General features: G+C 39.4%; 1 protein-coding gene across 1 annotated transcript; it reads left to right on the top strand.

Annotated features, from left to right (window-relative positions):
* Positions 1 to 821: 821 nt before the first annotated feature.
* Positions 822 to 15,997, top strand: dqx1 (DEAQ box RNA-dependent ATPase 1). The gene is made up of 12 exons (XM_037752407.1): positions 822 to 1,126; positions 4,989 to 5,380; positions 9,082 to 9,275; positions 10,290 to 10,758; positions 11,529 to 11,819; positions 12,148 to 12,247; positions 12,611 to 12,766; positions 12,990 to 13,181; positions 13,368 to 13,493; positions 13,892 to 14,082; positions 14,166 to 14,356; positions 15,004 to 15,997. Exons 2-12 carry the CDS (start codon positions 5,036 to 5,038, stop codon positions 15,209 to 15,211), a joined length of 2,463 nt encoding a protein of 820 aa, XP_037608335.1. The 5' UTR covers positions 822 to 1,126; positions 4,989 to 5,035; the 3' UTR covers positions 15,212 to 15,997.
* Positions 15,998 to 16,271: the final 274 nt, after the last annotated feature.

The following is a 16,271-nucleotide window of genomic DNA, read 5'->3' as shown; positions in this document are numbered from 1 at the left end:
AATAGAATGCCTTATTTAATTAATGTTATATATACATATATTACATAAATTAAATAATATATATATAAAAAATATATATAAAAAATACATATATATACATATATAAATACATATTTATTTATACATATATATTTATTTATATATATCTTTTTATATATCTTTTTTTAATATATATATATATATAAATACATATATATTTATATATGTATATATTTTTTTTTATATATTTATATATATATATTTTTTTATATATATTTTTTATATATATATATATATATTAGTGGAGGCTGGTCCATAGAGGCTATTTTTGAAAGGAAAGAGAGATCAAAATATTAACCATTATCAAATCTCAGTGTCATGTTACCCTGTCAATCACTACATGCAGAAATTAAAAAAAGACATAAAGACCTTTACAGATTTGTCATTGATCATATATTTAAAGACATTATGGGAAATGTGATGTTTGGTTTCTTAAAATATATATATATATATATATATATACATATAAATATATATATATTTTTATATGACATATATTTATATTTATATATATAAATATATATATTTTAAAGAAAACATCAAATTTATTAAAAGAAATATACATATATATTTATATATAATATAAGAAATATTATTTATTTTAATAAATTTGATATGTTTTCTTGTGTTATGTTATCTTTTATTCATAAATATACATTTAACAATAAATACCTCATTGTGATGTTGAGCAATATGTGAAAAAACACTTTCTAATCCAGAACATCTGTCTGGTCTAACCACTCTGACCACATGGATTCCCCAAAACCAAAAAAAAATCTCCGTGTTTTCCGAGGAGCCCTGAACGCACCACGAGATCTGACAGCTCCCCAGACCAACATGGCGGCTGCTGCTAGCTGAGCTCGACCAGTCAACTGCTCCAGTCTTTTGTTGTTATTCTCACACAGCTGTCAGGAAACAAACCACATCCAAGGAGACACACTGGGAACGACTGTCGCAACGTGTTCCCCTCCACATTTCCTGGTTTTTATCCAGCTGTTGTCCGGTATGTGAATGTGAGTGGACTGACACTGGACTGAAGGCTTCTTCTGGTTTCCTCACCTTCTCTACCTACAGATATGTTTCACAGGTAAGACACACACCTGGTGACACAGTACACCTGTACTAGCTCATGTCTTTGTGTTTGTTTTATTTACGACTGTGTGACTTAGCAGACTTTAAATGGCACTCAGAGCTAAGAATATGCTCTCATAGTAATATTTACACTGCTTTTAAAACCCTCTGAGACCCACAATAGACCTGTTTTTGTCTTTTTTAGGGAGGTACAGGAGGTCTTTAGGGGGAGATAGCAGGTCAACAGTAGATGTCACATAGAAGTGGTGTACATCATCTGAAAGCTGGGAACCTGGAGATTAATTTGAGATGCTGCTCAGCACTGTGTGGCAAGTTGTTCTAGTCATAAATCAGAAATAAGCATTAATTAATTATTTAAAATTGATTGTATAAGGGTTTAGAACATTATGATAGAAGTATATGATGGTCATCCCCATGCTCTATTGTGTCTCTTAAGTTGTTGCAGCAATTTTGGGGTTTTGGTGCTAAATTTAACCTTTTTTTCACTCGAGAATTGATACAAAATGATCAATAATCCCTCCAAAATACCACATTAAGACACCAAGACCTTGAGGAACACCATAGAACAACAGTAGATGTCACATAGAAGTGGTGTACATCATCTGAAAGCTGGGAACCTGGAGATTAATTTGAGATGCTGCTGCAGCACTGTGTGTCAAGTTGTTCTAGTCATCAATCAGAAATAAACATGAATTAATTATTTAAAATAAATTGTAAAATTCCCATGCTCTATCATGTCTCATAAGTTGTTGCAGACATTTTTGGGTTGATACCATTTGTTACACAGATTTGGTGCTTTTTTACCACTCAAGAATTGATAAAAAAAATGATCAATAATCCCTCCAAAATACCACTTTAAGACATTAAGACCTTGAGGAACACCATAGAAAAAGCCATGCTGTGATTTGGTATCAAAAACTTTGAGATTTCTGCAAGAATTGCATTTTTCGGCGAGCACTTCTGTTGTGTAAACTGCTCAGAAACCCCCTTATTGTCAATCTACCTAGGAAAGCCATCCATCCTCTGAATGCTCTAGGTCTCTAGTTTGTGGCTGTAAAGTTTCATGAGGCTGTGATTATCCTAGAGGTCACCACAGGTCATTTTATACAGTGAGGGCAAGTTTAAAAAAAATGGTCTCACTACAATGAAATGTCTCCTATGGGGACTAACATCATCACACATGAATACAGTTGGGCTCATTGGATCCACAAGAGTCTCAGCTTTACAGTGATACCCACTTTATGTAATTCAAGACTGTTTAGGGACCCCAGTATGCAGAAATATTCAAACACATTATTTTAGAATAGGAGAAAATAACACATTGATACTGCATGCAAAGAACTGCATGTGATTATCATAAAGTGGGCATGTCTGTAAAGGGGAGACTCGTGGGTACACATAAAACCCATTTCCATTCACATATCTTGAGGTCAGAGGTCAAGGGACCCCTTTGAAAATGGCCATGCCAGTTTTTCCTTGCTAAAATTTAGCACAACTTTGGAGCGTTATTTAGACGATCCCGCGTGTCCCAGAGGAATCACAAAAAATATTATGAGAAGGAACTTATATTTGTAATGTGATTATAAACAGCCAGCTATTTGCATTCACTGCATCCTTTTGTTTGTCTCGTGACCTGTACACAAACAATTGATGGCTCCACCCTCGGGTGATTCAAATTAGATACACACAGTCTCAATAACAATGTACAGTGTAAGCTCGTCAAAGGTAGTGTAGTGCTATCCAAGGAGTGGTATAAAAACATTACTAATGCATTGATAGGTCCCAGGAAAACATTGGGCTCTATCTGTGAAATAGGAGAAGTTTGGAAACAAGACTCTTCTTCTCACCCACTGGGTCAAACTTAGGAAATGGCAAAGTAGGGATTCACCGATCCAACTTTTTCAGTCCCAATACCGATTTATTATTTTCCCAGTATCCTTATAAGCCTATTTGTAGAGTAGGTTTTTGGCTTCTGTCAAGCAGGACAGTGATGTTCACTGTTGTGAGTCTGAGCTGAAGAGCTCTTTTGAATATCTCACTGCTGCTGGTATCTTTCCTGCTGAGATAGCGTGAACTTCAGCTATGTGTCTGCACTTTGTTAAGCTGGACCAGCCTGCACAACTGTCTGGGAACCTGCTGCTGCTGGTAGCCTGCTGTTTAGTATGTTATTTGTAATTACGTAAAGTGTGATCAATTTAATCCTCTGCTGTCACAATGCAACTTAATACTGCATGCGTCACTGCTTTTCAGCTTCCTGGTTTTCATCACACAGTGGCTCAGTGCAGCTCGTTATAGCTCCTGTTATTAGGGATGGGTACGGTTTGAAGGTAGAACATACTAGTGCCGTTGCAGTACCCACGTTTTGTTACAGATACTAAAGCCGATACTTTTTCAATACCTTGCTTTGAGAAAACTAAACATTAAAACCCTAAAAATTATTTTTATTTGACAATAGAAACCAAAGTTCTTAAAGGTCCCATATTATAAAAAGTGACATTTTCATGTCTTTTATATTATAAAGCAGGTTTAAGTGATATATAAATACTGTGAAACTATCGAAAAGCTTAATCCACAGAGAAATACACACAGCCTGTATTCAGAAACTGTGCGTTTGAAACAAGCCTTTAGGATTTCTGTCCATTTGTGATGTCACAAATATACAATATATAGATCATTACACGATTTTAAACATAAACATTTTAAATGTGTCCCAGTTTATTCCTGTTGCAGTGTATGTAAATAACATCAGCTGACAGGAAGTAAACATGGACCCAAACTGTTGCCTAGCAACGCAATTCCATTGCAATTCCGTTGAAATGCACTAAAACGGAGTGTTTCAGACAGAGGGTGAATACAGGTATATTCAGGCAGACAGTATGAGGAAAATAAAGTGTTTTTTTGAACATTACAGCATGTAAACATGTTCTAGTAGAAACACAAAATACAAGTATGAACCTGAAAATGAGCATGATATGGGACCTTTAATAGTGCGTGGGCAGATTTAATAACAGAAAAACAAATTGAAAGACATTTGCATATTGCATTTGCTGAAAAACCAGCAGGAGCCTCCTGCCAAAATTGAGACGTTTCTTCAATGTCCTGCCTCTTATTTGCACTTCACTGCATTAGACTTAATAGGCTGTGTTACCTTCATTATGAGGCTCAAATATGTTTTACGGCTCCAGACAGATTTTGTTTTTGGTCAAAAGTGGCTCTTTTGATAGTAAAGGTTGCTGAACCCTGGGCTAGAATGAATACACAGATATCATATAAACGATATTACGACAAACCTACGACAAACTGAGACTTTCTTGACTTTAAATTGACAAACATCATATGTGTGATTCATGGCGTAATTCAAACGGGATCAAAAAAATTGTCTCTCTCCGTTGACTAGGGGCGGGACTTTGCCTCTCTATAAATCAGCATGCCAGTAAGGTGCCAGCAGGCCTTCCTCCACAGATCATGTCTGTTGCAGCTGTCCAACACACACACACACACACACACACACTGTCTGTGGCATCTGGGTGGAGTCAAGCATTCCACACTTAAATACCAGACACGCTACACGTTCCTATGACGGGCCTGTTTGAGGGAAAGGAGACAATGTTTACTAGAGACAGGAAGTACTGTGGCCTCTGAGCTTTACATTCATGTCTGTAGTTCCTGAAATTCAAGTGTCTTCTCAGTTGCTTCTGTATGACTTGGAGCCAACTCTGACTGTACTGTCAGCTGAATGTTAAAGGCTAATTGGCACAGCAGGCAACTACTAACTTCAGTGTGTCGAATATACTGTAGGTCTGACGTCACCTCCCCTGACTCCGTCCTTTGCTTCGTGTGTTTTTGCCTCTCTGTAGGTAATCTCAGGCCTCTCTGTGAACCAGCCCCTCATCCACCCCGGCTGATGATGTCATCACCACCACCACCACCAGCTAAGCCCTCCGCCACCTCCCTCTCCCCGGGGTCACAGGTTCGACCCTCGTCTGCCCTGGACTCCCTGTCCATATCGTCCCTCCTGTCTGGGGACTTAGACGATGAAGGTGACGGAGGAAGAGGGGATGAGGAAGGGCTGGGAGACCTAGAAGTGAACCCTTACGACGGTTTGCCCTTTTCTTCACGTTACTACGCCCTGCTGGAGGAGAGGCGTCAGTTTCCCATCTGGAGACTCAGGCAGAGTCTGCTGGAGCACCTGGAGAGCCACAGCATGCTGCTGATCAGTGCACCGAGTGGAGCTGGAAAAAGCACCCAGGTAACCAGGAACCAGCAGGGCCACAGGGGGAAATAACATGTGTATGTAATCACCTAAATTTATCCAGGTCAAACTCTAAACATGAACCTTTTAGATTCTTAAATTGACAGTGTTTGTTGCAACATAATAATATGAATACTTAGCCATTAAGGTTGTAATGATACATTTTTACAACAATACGATATGTATCAATTTCAAGGAGGATATTTGGCTCATCTAGAGCGATACGATACGATACAATATGAAACGATACGATACGATACGATACGATACGATACGATACAATACGGTACGATACGATACAATACCATATGAAACGAAACGATACGATACAATATGAAACGATACGATACGATACGATACGATACAATACGATATGAAACGATACGATACAATACAATACGATATGAAACGATACGATACGATACAATACGATATAAAACGAAACGATACGATATGATACGATACGATACGATACGATACGATACGAAATGATATGATTCAATACGATACGATACAATACGATATGAAACGAAACGATACGATACAATATGAAACGATCCGATACGATACAATACCATATGAAACGAAACAATACAATACGATACAATATGAAACGATACGATACGATACGATACAATACGATATGAAACGATACGATACGATACAATACCATATGAAACGAAACGATACGATACGATACAATATGAAACGATACGATACGATACAATACGATATGAAACCATACGATACGATAGGAAACGAAACGATACGATACGAAACAATACGATTCAATACGATACGATACGAAACGATACGATTCGATACGATACGATACGATACGATACGATATGATATGAAACGATACGATACAATGACTTGAAATCGATACAGTAACTTTTTTTTTTGCCAAAAATTCAATCAGTGTGACTGTGAAATAAATATCTGATACTGGACAGTGCAGGTCAGGATTCCTCAAAGTTTTTCTTGTAAGGGAATCAGGGATAAATTAATTATGGATATAAACAAGTAGACACAACAATTAATGGCAAATACATAACACCTTTTATTTGAAAATAATAAAAAAAAATGCAACTTCAGGACTTGCTGCTTCAGTTCTCAAGATACAAGGTAGTCCAATATTTATCAAAAAATAAAATAAACCAACTTCTATTCAAGTTGAATGAACAGTGGTTTAGCCTACTGCTTCTGCTCTAGTTTTCAAAACAAAAGGTAGAGCAAAGCCATGTTTTTGATACCATTCAAATATTTCCTTAACACTGTACACTATACAAATAAATTGAATTGAATTAAATTGAACATTTCATAACATACAGTACTAGTGCCAAGTACCGATTTCAGTGCTTTTACAAAATAGTACTTTATTCAACACCTTACTTTACTAAGAGTGATTTTAGTTTTACACAAAACCATTTTTCATGTAACACAATAAGGCGCACATCTTAAATGCACCAGTGTCTATTAACAAAAACAGCTACGAATATTCAAGAACTTAAAATACTGTGTAAAACGATCTGTTTCCATGCCACAGAAACCTGACTAACCGGGTTAATGAGACACAGTAATAATGGGATAATGTGTTGATCCTTGTCCTATATTTTGAGTCATTTAAGCTTCTAAGCATTATAAGCTCATTCACTACTCTCTCTATAGTAGACGTGTACTCTCCCTGTGATGACCTGGTTATCATTACACCTGCCTCTCAGCTCTCCGCTCCCCTCAGGCTAATGAATGACAGTCCAGTAACATTGTTCTGCTGTAACCTCAACACTCATTTCATCAAGAAACATGCTGAGCTCCCCTTTCCAGCACCTTCTTCTCTAATCAGCAGCTTACTTCGTGCTACTATACCATGTGTATTTCAAGGAGAAACACACTTTCTCTTTTGTCTTTTTAACCTGCTGCATCTTTTATCATTCTGGTGACACTGTGCTGTACTGATTAGCTGTTGTTAAGACACTCTGACCTTTGCACTTCTTACCGTTGGCTGCATGCAATGTCAATCATTTCTGCTACCTTTACTCTCACTCTGAGTTGAAGGAGAACAACTGTGTGTGTAAAAGTGTAATATTTTAGAGCATAAATATGAGAGAACACTATGGAGATTACATTTCCACACAGATCTGAATATTTGGCATAATTTGACTTCTTTATTCTTAACTTGAATTCCCATTAGTTTCCACAAAGAGGTCGTCTTCCTGGGTTTGTTTGTTTGTTTGATGTTTGATGGATGATTCAGCTTTTTCCTTTCCATGTCCTCATCATCATCAGCTCTAATGCAGGCTTTGGTTAAATATTTATTCTGTTGTAGGGCCGTGGTATATTTGTTCTGTCCAGTCATCCATTGATGGCACTTCACTTGCTTGTTCATTTATTACTGGAACATGTGCACACCTACAGTACTGTGAGCCAAGTGGATAAAAGCATGGAACAACTGGCTGATGGTTGTGGATCCAGTTTGCATCACACAACCTGTTTGAATAGATGAGTTTAAGATCATGCATTATTTTTGAGGAAGAAGCCAAAAGGAAACTTATTTTACTGTTGGATTTGAAGGTACTACAGAGCATTTCAGCTCATTTTAGCTCACTGTTCTGATTTTTTGGCCGGTAACTTCACCGTTTTGGTTCAGTCTCAACGCTCTCATCAACCTTGTGTCTGGATATTTTCCTCTAGAGTTAGTAGAAACCAAAGCAGAGCCAGAGTGAATATTGGCCTTACAGACAGCGGACATAAACACAACTCCAGATGAATGCTAACATTGCTCTGTGTCGGCTGGATGTGTAAATAGGCAACCGTATGCAACCTGTAATATTTCCTTGCAGCTGTTACTAGGGCTGCACGATTATGACCAACACGATAATCACGATTAGTTTGATCAATATTGAGATCACGATTATTTATCACAATTATTCATAGATTTTAGGGACAAAATATTTTTATTGCACTTTCACATTTAATCACACAGAGCGCTGCTTTCACTTCCATGATGTGCTACATTCCTGCTAATGTACAAATCTTTGTATCAAAATAAGACTGGTCCTTATCCACAGTGCATCTCCTAGAAATCGTACCAAAATATTTTACCCAAAATTGAATAAACAGAGCACTGCTTTCTCTTTTACGTTGTGCTTTCAGCTTGTCCTGCTAATTAACACATTTCTGCATTAAATAAGACTTAAAATAAGGTTCTTCTTCACCTGAATTCAGTGCATTTTGCTTATCTGCTCTCTGTTAAAACGAGTATTATACAGTATATTACTCTTCTACTGTGGACTGCAGCTGCAACATTCAGGAAAGTTTCTCACGGTCTGTCGCTGTCGGCTATCGGTAGCCCCCTAGTGGCTGGCTGTTAGTTTAAGAAGCGCTTGATTTGATATGCAGCAGAGTTTTCTATTAGCGGATCACACATTTTAAACGTCAATATTGCAGTCGATCATGTTCACTTTATTGTAGGAAACCAAAATTGTGGTCGCGATTAATATAAGATTAATTGTGCAGCCGTAGCTGTAACAACTTCAAACTAATTGTAGTGATGGTTTGGACTCCTTACACTGCTTCTGAACAACTGTGTAAACCTGTGTGTAAATACTCATCATGTCCCCCAGTATTATATTACGGCTTCCTCGTCTTGTTGACCTCTTGTCTTTCTTTTCTTCTCCCTCCTGTTCTCCCTGCAGGTGCCACAGTGGTGCGTGGAGTACGCTTTGTCCTATGAGTTTTCTCAGGGCCTGGTGTGTTGTTCTCAGCCCCATTCGGTGACGGCGGTGAGTCTGGCCCTTCGCGTGGCTGATGAGATGGACCTCAGCCTGGGTCTGGAGGTGGGCTACAGGGTGTCTCACGATGACAGCTGTACACCCGACACCCTGCTCAGGTTAGGGCGCATGGATAATGCATATTGATAATGACATGTTATTATTTTCCCCAGTTCTGGGTCATGCCTCTCGTTTTCAGATGCACTATTTGCTCCAAACTGAATGTGATTATCATAAAGTGGGCATGTCTGTAAATGGGAGACTCGTGGGTACCCATAGAACCCATTTTCATCCACATATCTTGAGGTCAGAGGTCAAGGGACCCCTTTAAAAATGGCCATGCCAGTTTTCCTCACTAAAATTTAGCCCAACTTTGGAGCGTTATTCAGCTTCTTTCCCGACATGGTAGCATGACATGGTTGATTCCTTAGGTTTTGTAGTTTCTTATGATATCTGTGTTTTCACTCTAGCCCTAAAACTGAACCTACTAGAGCCTCTGAAAGACAGTAAAGTCAGTCTGGATCGCGGGTCTCGGGGGGGTTTGAGTACAAGTGCAACACATTTTTCAACAAGATATCAATATCAAAATGCGCTCGACCCAGCTGTAGGGAAATCCATGAAATGAGTCATTCATTGCTTTATTGTCTGAGCACAATGCTGATCTGTATCATGTGGAATCGTCTTCTCCTCCTCAGAGGTAATGTAGACGGCTTCATTGGATTTCACTCGTTTTTTCTTATGATAATGTTGCATGGTCTTTCTTTTGCTTACAGCCACACCTCGACTCTTTGTTCTCTGTTCCCAGCAGTTTGTTGTCCAAGGTGGCAGTAAAAGTGTTATAGCAGCAGTGTAATCACTGAAAATTGATCCCTGTGTCCTTTCCTGCACTCTGGAAGGATTATATAGATAAATGTACATCCATAAAGGTCACAGTTTTCAGCCATTTAGCATGTCACTTCATCTCTTAGTTATGTGTCAAAGGACACTTTGACAGAGCTCCTGGCCATTGATAGGGTTTTTTGTGAGGTTTGACCCGCTGGGCCATCCCGCTGTCAAAATGCTTTAAAATCTGTATTTGTTTAAAGGATACTGGCTCTTTCCTCATCTCTTTTTTTTCCTTTCCCTCTTCTCAGGTTCGTCAGTGACACTCTCCTGCTAGAGGAAATGATGTCCGACCCTCTGCTGCATCAGTATGGCATCGTGGTGTTGGACGAGCTCCAGGAGCGTACCGTGCCCACCGACGTGCTGCTGGGCCTGCTGTGTGACGTCTGCCGGCAGAGGTCAGACAACTTCCGTGTGGTTCTCCTCGCTCACCCGACGCTGGCGCCTCGGCTCTCCACCTTCCTGGGACCAACTGTCCCTCACCTCTCCCTGGACAGCGTGCTCACTGACCCCCCTACCAGAGACCGGGAAGAGGGGAGTGAGAAGGTGGAGGGGGACAGTACGGGGGACAGTAAGACTGTTGAGTTGAACAAGGTGGAGATAATGTACCGGGAGCTTTCGTCTGGGAAGGAACCGGCGGCTGCTGCCTGTCACATGGTGCTGGATCTGCATAGAAGAGGAGAGGAAGGAGATGTGATGGTGTTTTTGGCGAGTGCACAGGTACAAGTCTCATACTTTATAAACCTATATAGTTTTTAAAACTTCCAAAGTACCAAATTAAACTAAAATCATGTTTCCCCTTTTGTCCAGACCAAATAAACCCAACTACAGATGTGAACACACACCCTTAGAGTAAAACTAGTCACTAAAGTCCAGCAACAGTAATAGATTTAGCGGCGTATCGGTAGAAACCATATCAAGTTCCTAGTGAAGTCTTTTTGTATATTTAACAAAAGGAAAACTGGTCATACCACCAATATTCACTGTGGTGTGCTGTAGAGTTTCACCACCTTTGTCTTGTAGAGGAGTGAAACAAGGACACTTCAACCTGAGAGGCCTCCGTTTCACACACAAACACACACACAGAACGCAACGTATCTGTCATGTGTTCTCCATCCATGTGCAAAGCTATGTGTATATATTGACCTAAAGTATATCAAACTCTCTCTCAAGCAAATTAAACTCCCTTTATGTCAACATCACCGCACCTTCTGCTCCTCGACTCACTATCGGTCCTGGTGTCCATTTAACACGGAGCCTGTCGTGTGTGCCTGTGTGAGCCGAGGCTACATTTGTAAGTCAAAGTCCTCTCTGATGATACTGATCTGTTCTGGTTAATCCTCAGTGAAGCACACACAGTGTACTAACACGACACCGACACGACACAACATAAACCCTCACAATGTATGTGGAGGGCTTCAGAGTGGATGTTTTGAATGAGTGGATTCAAACTGAGGCTCCATTCTCTCTCTCTTCCCCGTTCTGTGCAGGAAACAGAAGAGTGTGTGGTCCTGCTGGAGAAGGAGTGTGTAGCTCTGAGTCCTCAGCTCGGTCCTCTCAGGATCCTCCCCCTCCATGCTGGACTGGGTGGGCTGACCCAGCGGGTCTACGAATCCAACCCCGAAGCTTCTACGCTGCGGGAGAATGACAGCTCCCAGAGCGCGGATGGCTCGGTGCTGGGGGTCAAAAGGAAGGTTATCCTTTCAGATAGCCTCGCAGAGGCTTCCTTCTCCCTGCCAGCTATTCGCTACGTCATAGACACGGGCCTTCAACTCAAAACTGTGAGTTGGTTTTCATACATGACAAAATGTTGCGATTAAATTACAAATTGTTTAAACAAAATAAGCCCACATATCTCTGTCTCTTATGTTTCTATTGTATTTATTTACTCTGATCATTGGTTGCTTGTATGGTTTTGATATAAACTACAGATTGTTCTAATGTGCTCAGTCAGTAGATGCTAAATCAGCTGTATGCAAAAAAAATGAAAATATGTACTTAAATGCAGAACACAAAGAGTTATTTGAATAAAGTGGAAATCAAATCAGCATGTTCAGGCTGTCGTGTAACGATTCCTTCTCTGACATGTTTCCCCATATTCTGCCACAGGTTTACAATACACAAATACGAGCTAACTCGCAGGTCGTGAGGTCGATCAGCAAACACCAGGCCGACATGAGAACTCAAAGGGTGAACAGCCGCCTTCCAGGTAGGTCAAAGGTCATTGCTGCTGTTCTGATTACCAGCTGATATAGTTCAATGTGAACATTTCCTAAAACCCGACAGCGATGCATGTCCACAAACTAATTCAGATTTTGGCTTTGCAATTATTTTCTGTATACCCAGCTTCACAAAAGTATATAAGAACAATCCATGTCATTAAATGTCCATTATAGGCAGCTTATACCTATTTCATCATGCAGCTTCTGTATCAGATTGTTAAGTGTTTTAGTTATTAATGACTTCATGGTGATAAATGATAGACTTCATGGCTGAAAATCTAATTTTCCAACTACAGTAATTCACTGTATCATGACTGTTCACTACATGTGGTCTCCTTGTTGGACTTTAGGTCTGTGTCTCCGTCTTTACCCTCAGTCTCTGTATGATGGGATGGAGGAGGCTCATTGTCCGGGGGTGGAAGAGGAAAACCTCAGCCACTTGGTGCTGTTGCTCAAGAGGCTTGATATTGCAGACATGGGACAGTGCAAGTTCCTGGACAGACCAGGTACATTTATGAACCACTCTGAATAACATTTATTCACCAGCTGCACCAGCGACGCTGCTATTGTTTTCACCTTGTAAATCATCACATTTTATCCTATTGGACATTTATTGGTGCGAGACCATGATCACTGATGTGTACGAGAGCAGTTTGCAGCTAGGTGCACTGCAGTTTTCTCTCTCTCTCCTCCATATTTATTCTTTTTCCATGTCTCCCTCATTCCCAGCCCCAGAGGCTCTAATGCAGGCTCTGGAGGACCTGGACTACCTGGCAGCACTGGACGATGATGGTAATCTGTCAGAGGTGGGCATCATAATGTCAGAGCTGCCGCTGGAGCCACCGCTGGCCAAAGCCCTGATCGCTGCCTGCGAGTACGACTGTGTTGATGAGCTGCTCACTATAGCTGCCATGCTCACGGGTAAGTTAAAAAAAATAATTTTACTGTCTGGTAAACAATAAAGATGACACAATCAAATCACATTCACGAAGACATGATGCCCCATGACGCAATGAAAGTCCAAAATGAGGCCCCGCACATTTTCATTATTTACTTCTGTATCTCTTTTAAAATGAACATTTGATCTGTTCTTTGCCCTCTTGTCAGCTCCCTCCTGCTTCGTGACAGCAGACCCCAGCAGAGAGGAAACCGCCATCACACACTGGCGACCTCTGATGCATGCAGAGGGAGACCACATGACTCTTATTAATATTTATAATACCTTCATAGAGCGTACGTACTCTTCAGCCTTCATTACATAAATACTTTGTTAGATTTAGCATGACAGCCACAGTGGGAACCCTGCATTAATGTGACTGTTGGGGCTTCATTAACATATATATATATATATATATATATATATATATATATATATATATATATATATATATATATATATATATATATATATATATATATATATATATATATATATTTTTGATTTATATATATATATATATATATATATTTTTGATTTATATATATATATATATATATATAATTTATTTATATATATATATTTTTTTATATTTATTTATTTATTTATATTTGATTTATATATTTATTTATTTATATATTTATATATATATATATACATGAATTATTGAATGGTCCGTGTGTGGTAATTGCAGATAATCAGGACGAGGCATGGTGCACGACAAACTTCCTCAGTCACGCCTCCTTACGATTGGCCGTGGTGATCAGGGCGGAGCTGCTGGAGGTGATGCAGCGAATAGAGCTTCCCGTTTCTCCTCCTGCTTTCGGATGCCAAGACAACTGCACGAACATCAAGCGTGCTCTCATCTCAGGCTTCTTCCTCAAAGTAAACACCCTGTTTTCTTAAAACTGAGTGATATATTTTTGCACTTTGTTGCTGATGATAAATGTTGTTCTTAACCTGTTCAGGTGGCTCACGATGTGGACGGCTCAGGTAACTACCTCCTGCTAACTCACCGCCACGTGGCTCACCTGCATCCCTTCTCGTCCTACCGGTGTCGCCAGCCGTGCCCCAGTCCCCCGAGCTGGGTCCTCTACCACGAGTTCACCATCTCCTGCGATAACTGCATCCGCATCGCTTCCGAAGTCCACCCTCAGATGTGAGTCAAACCGTCGTAACATTGTAAATGTGCAAGTTAACTGGATTTTCGCCGTGTGAAATCCAATTAACCTTTTTTTATTTTAGATTTTCTTGATCAAAGAGTCAAGATTATAAACATCTTGTTCAGTCTGTTTATGATGAAGAAGGACTGAGTCAAGCCAGTGTTCATTTTGGCACCTGATTTTGATTTAGTTTCAGTCTTAGTTTTTTGGCAAAAATCCTATTCGTTTTAGGCGAATTTTTGCTAAAATGCCGGAGAACATATTTCTTTCGAGAAATTAGATTTAGATAATGCTGCGGACATTAATCCTTGAACTAAAGCCAGGCATACACCGCATGATTTTAGAAATGTGGTTGTGTAATTCCTACTCTTACTGTACGAGTAGATTGTTTGCTTTATAAAGCCGCACGGGACAGCAGAAAGGATGTCACAGATGATCAAGGCAGCATGTTTCTGCCTTGATAGCATTGTGACCCGTACAGACCTCTGCTAGCAAAAAACAAACTTTACCTGCCCTCAGAGCTTTCAAATCAATCTTTATTGACAACTGTCAACAGCCAGAACAATATTGCGGCCTCTAAAGGATTTTGATGCTCATCGTTGTCTATAAAAGCCCAATCTAAAGAAACACCTCTCTACCGTAGGCTTGTGGAGTTGGCTCCTCAGTACTACCTGGGAAACCTGCCATCGAGTGACGGCAAAGAGCTGCTCATGGAGCTGAGGCAGAGTCTGGAGCCCCATTCATACGGGTCGGACGGAGTGTCAGACGAGCACAGCAGGACTCACAGAGATGCAGACGGGACGGGAGAGGCTCACAATGAGTCCGGCACCGAGCTCTGTGTTGTTCAATGAGACGGAAGAAGAGACGGAGCGATTCAGGAGAAAACAGCTGTCACTTTATTGTTTGATCTGAGATTTGGTACTTTGTATGAATTAGTCTGAAATCTCATTTAAGGTTAAATCATTTTGATGTGTGATTTTTCAAATGGACTTTTACTGGAAAACAGTAATGTACAGTAATGTATTGTTAATATATCTTATATGCAATGGCTTTGGAAAATATTCAAACCTCTTCATTTTGTCCTTGTTGTGCTATGGATTGAATTAATTTAAATTTTACTTTGAATATGTTTTTATTTAATGAGGGATATCTGTGTTCCTGTTTCTGTAATTCTACAAAAATAGTCTAATAATAGTCTGTTATCTCACTTTAGGGTGTTGTGTGCACAGCGGCACAGAAACATTGATCTTAAATTTAGCAAAACACAAATTTGAAAAAGTGAAGTGGATGAAACACTTTATCAAACCCATGAAGTGTCATTTTTATTAAAAATATTACACATATTTCAGCTAAAAGCTATCCGCACTACTTCAGTGAGCAGGGACCCTGATATTGGTTGACCTTTGACCTCTATGCAGATGCCCATGAACAGACAGCCTCTCAGGGCTCACTGTGATCTGATGAGATACTGCAGCAGTGATGCACAGAGCTTCTATTTTCAACTTTTTGATACTGTTTGTATAATGTTTGGGTTTCCTCCTTAGATTCTGCCTTTTTTCTCTCCTATTTAATAGGATATGTCTGTCAATACAGTACTTCAATATTTCAAATAAATATGTGGTTTTTCATGTTTGAAATATCTCAGCTGAGTGATTTTTACTTTATAGCTGCCTCAAGTAGCCAGGCCAGCTGATGTTAGCTTCGCCCCAGCCCTGAAAAAAAGTCATAGTATAGTATGTCGAAAAATTTCATGAAAAAAAGTCATTGTATAGTATTTTGAAAAATTTCATGAAAAAAAGTCATAGTATAGTATTTTGAAAAATTTCATGAAAAAAAGTCAAATTATAGTATGTCGAAAAATTTCATGAAAAAATCATAGTATAATATTTTGAAAAATTTCATGAAAAAAAG

The sequence above is a fragment of the Sebastes umbrosus genome, chromosome 19 (assembly GCF_015220745.1).
Source record: "Sebastes umbrosus isolate fSebUmb1 chromosome 19, fSebUmb1.pri, whole genome shotgun sequence".
Classification (NCBI taxonomy): Eukaryota; Metazoa; Chordata; class Actinopteri; order Perciformes; family Sebastidae; genus Sebastes; species Sebastes umbrosus.
This window is presented reverse-complemented; position numbering and strand designations above follow the sequence as displayed.

Excerpts from the sequence above, each read along its gene's own strand:
- dqx1 (XM_037752407.1), top strand. The coding sequence starts at position 5,036 with ATGATGTCATCACCACCACCACCACCAGCTAAGCCCTCCGCCACCTCC. Across the intron at positions 14,083-14,165 it reads TCTCAGGCTTCTTCCTCAAA|GTGGCTCACGATGTGGACGG; the intron begins GTAAACACCCTG and ends TAACCTGTTCAG. Across the intron at positions 14,357-15,003 it reads TCCGAAGTCCACCCTCAGAT|GCTTGTGGAGTTGGCTCCTC; the intron begins GTGAGTCAAACC and ends TCTCTACCGTAG.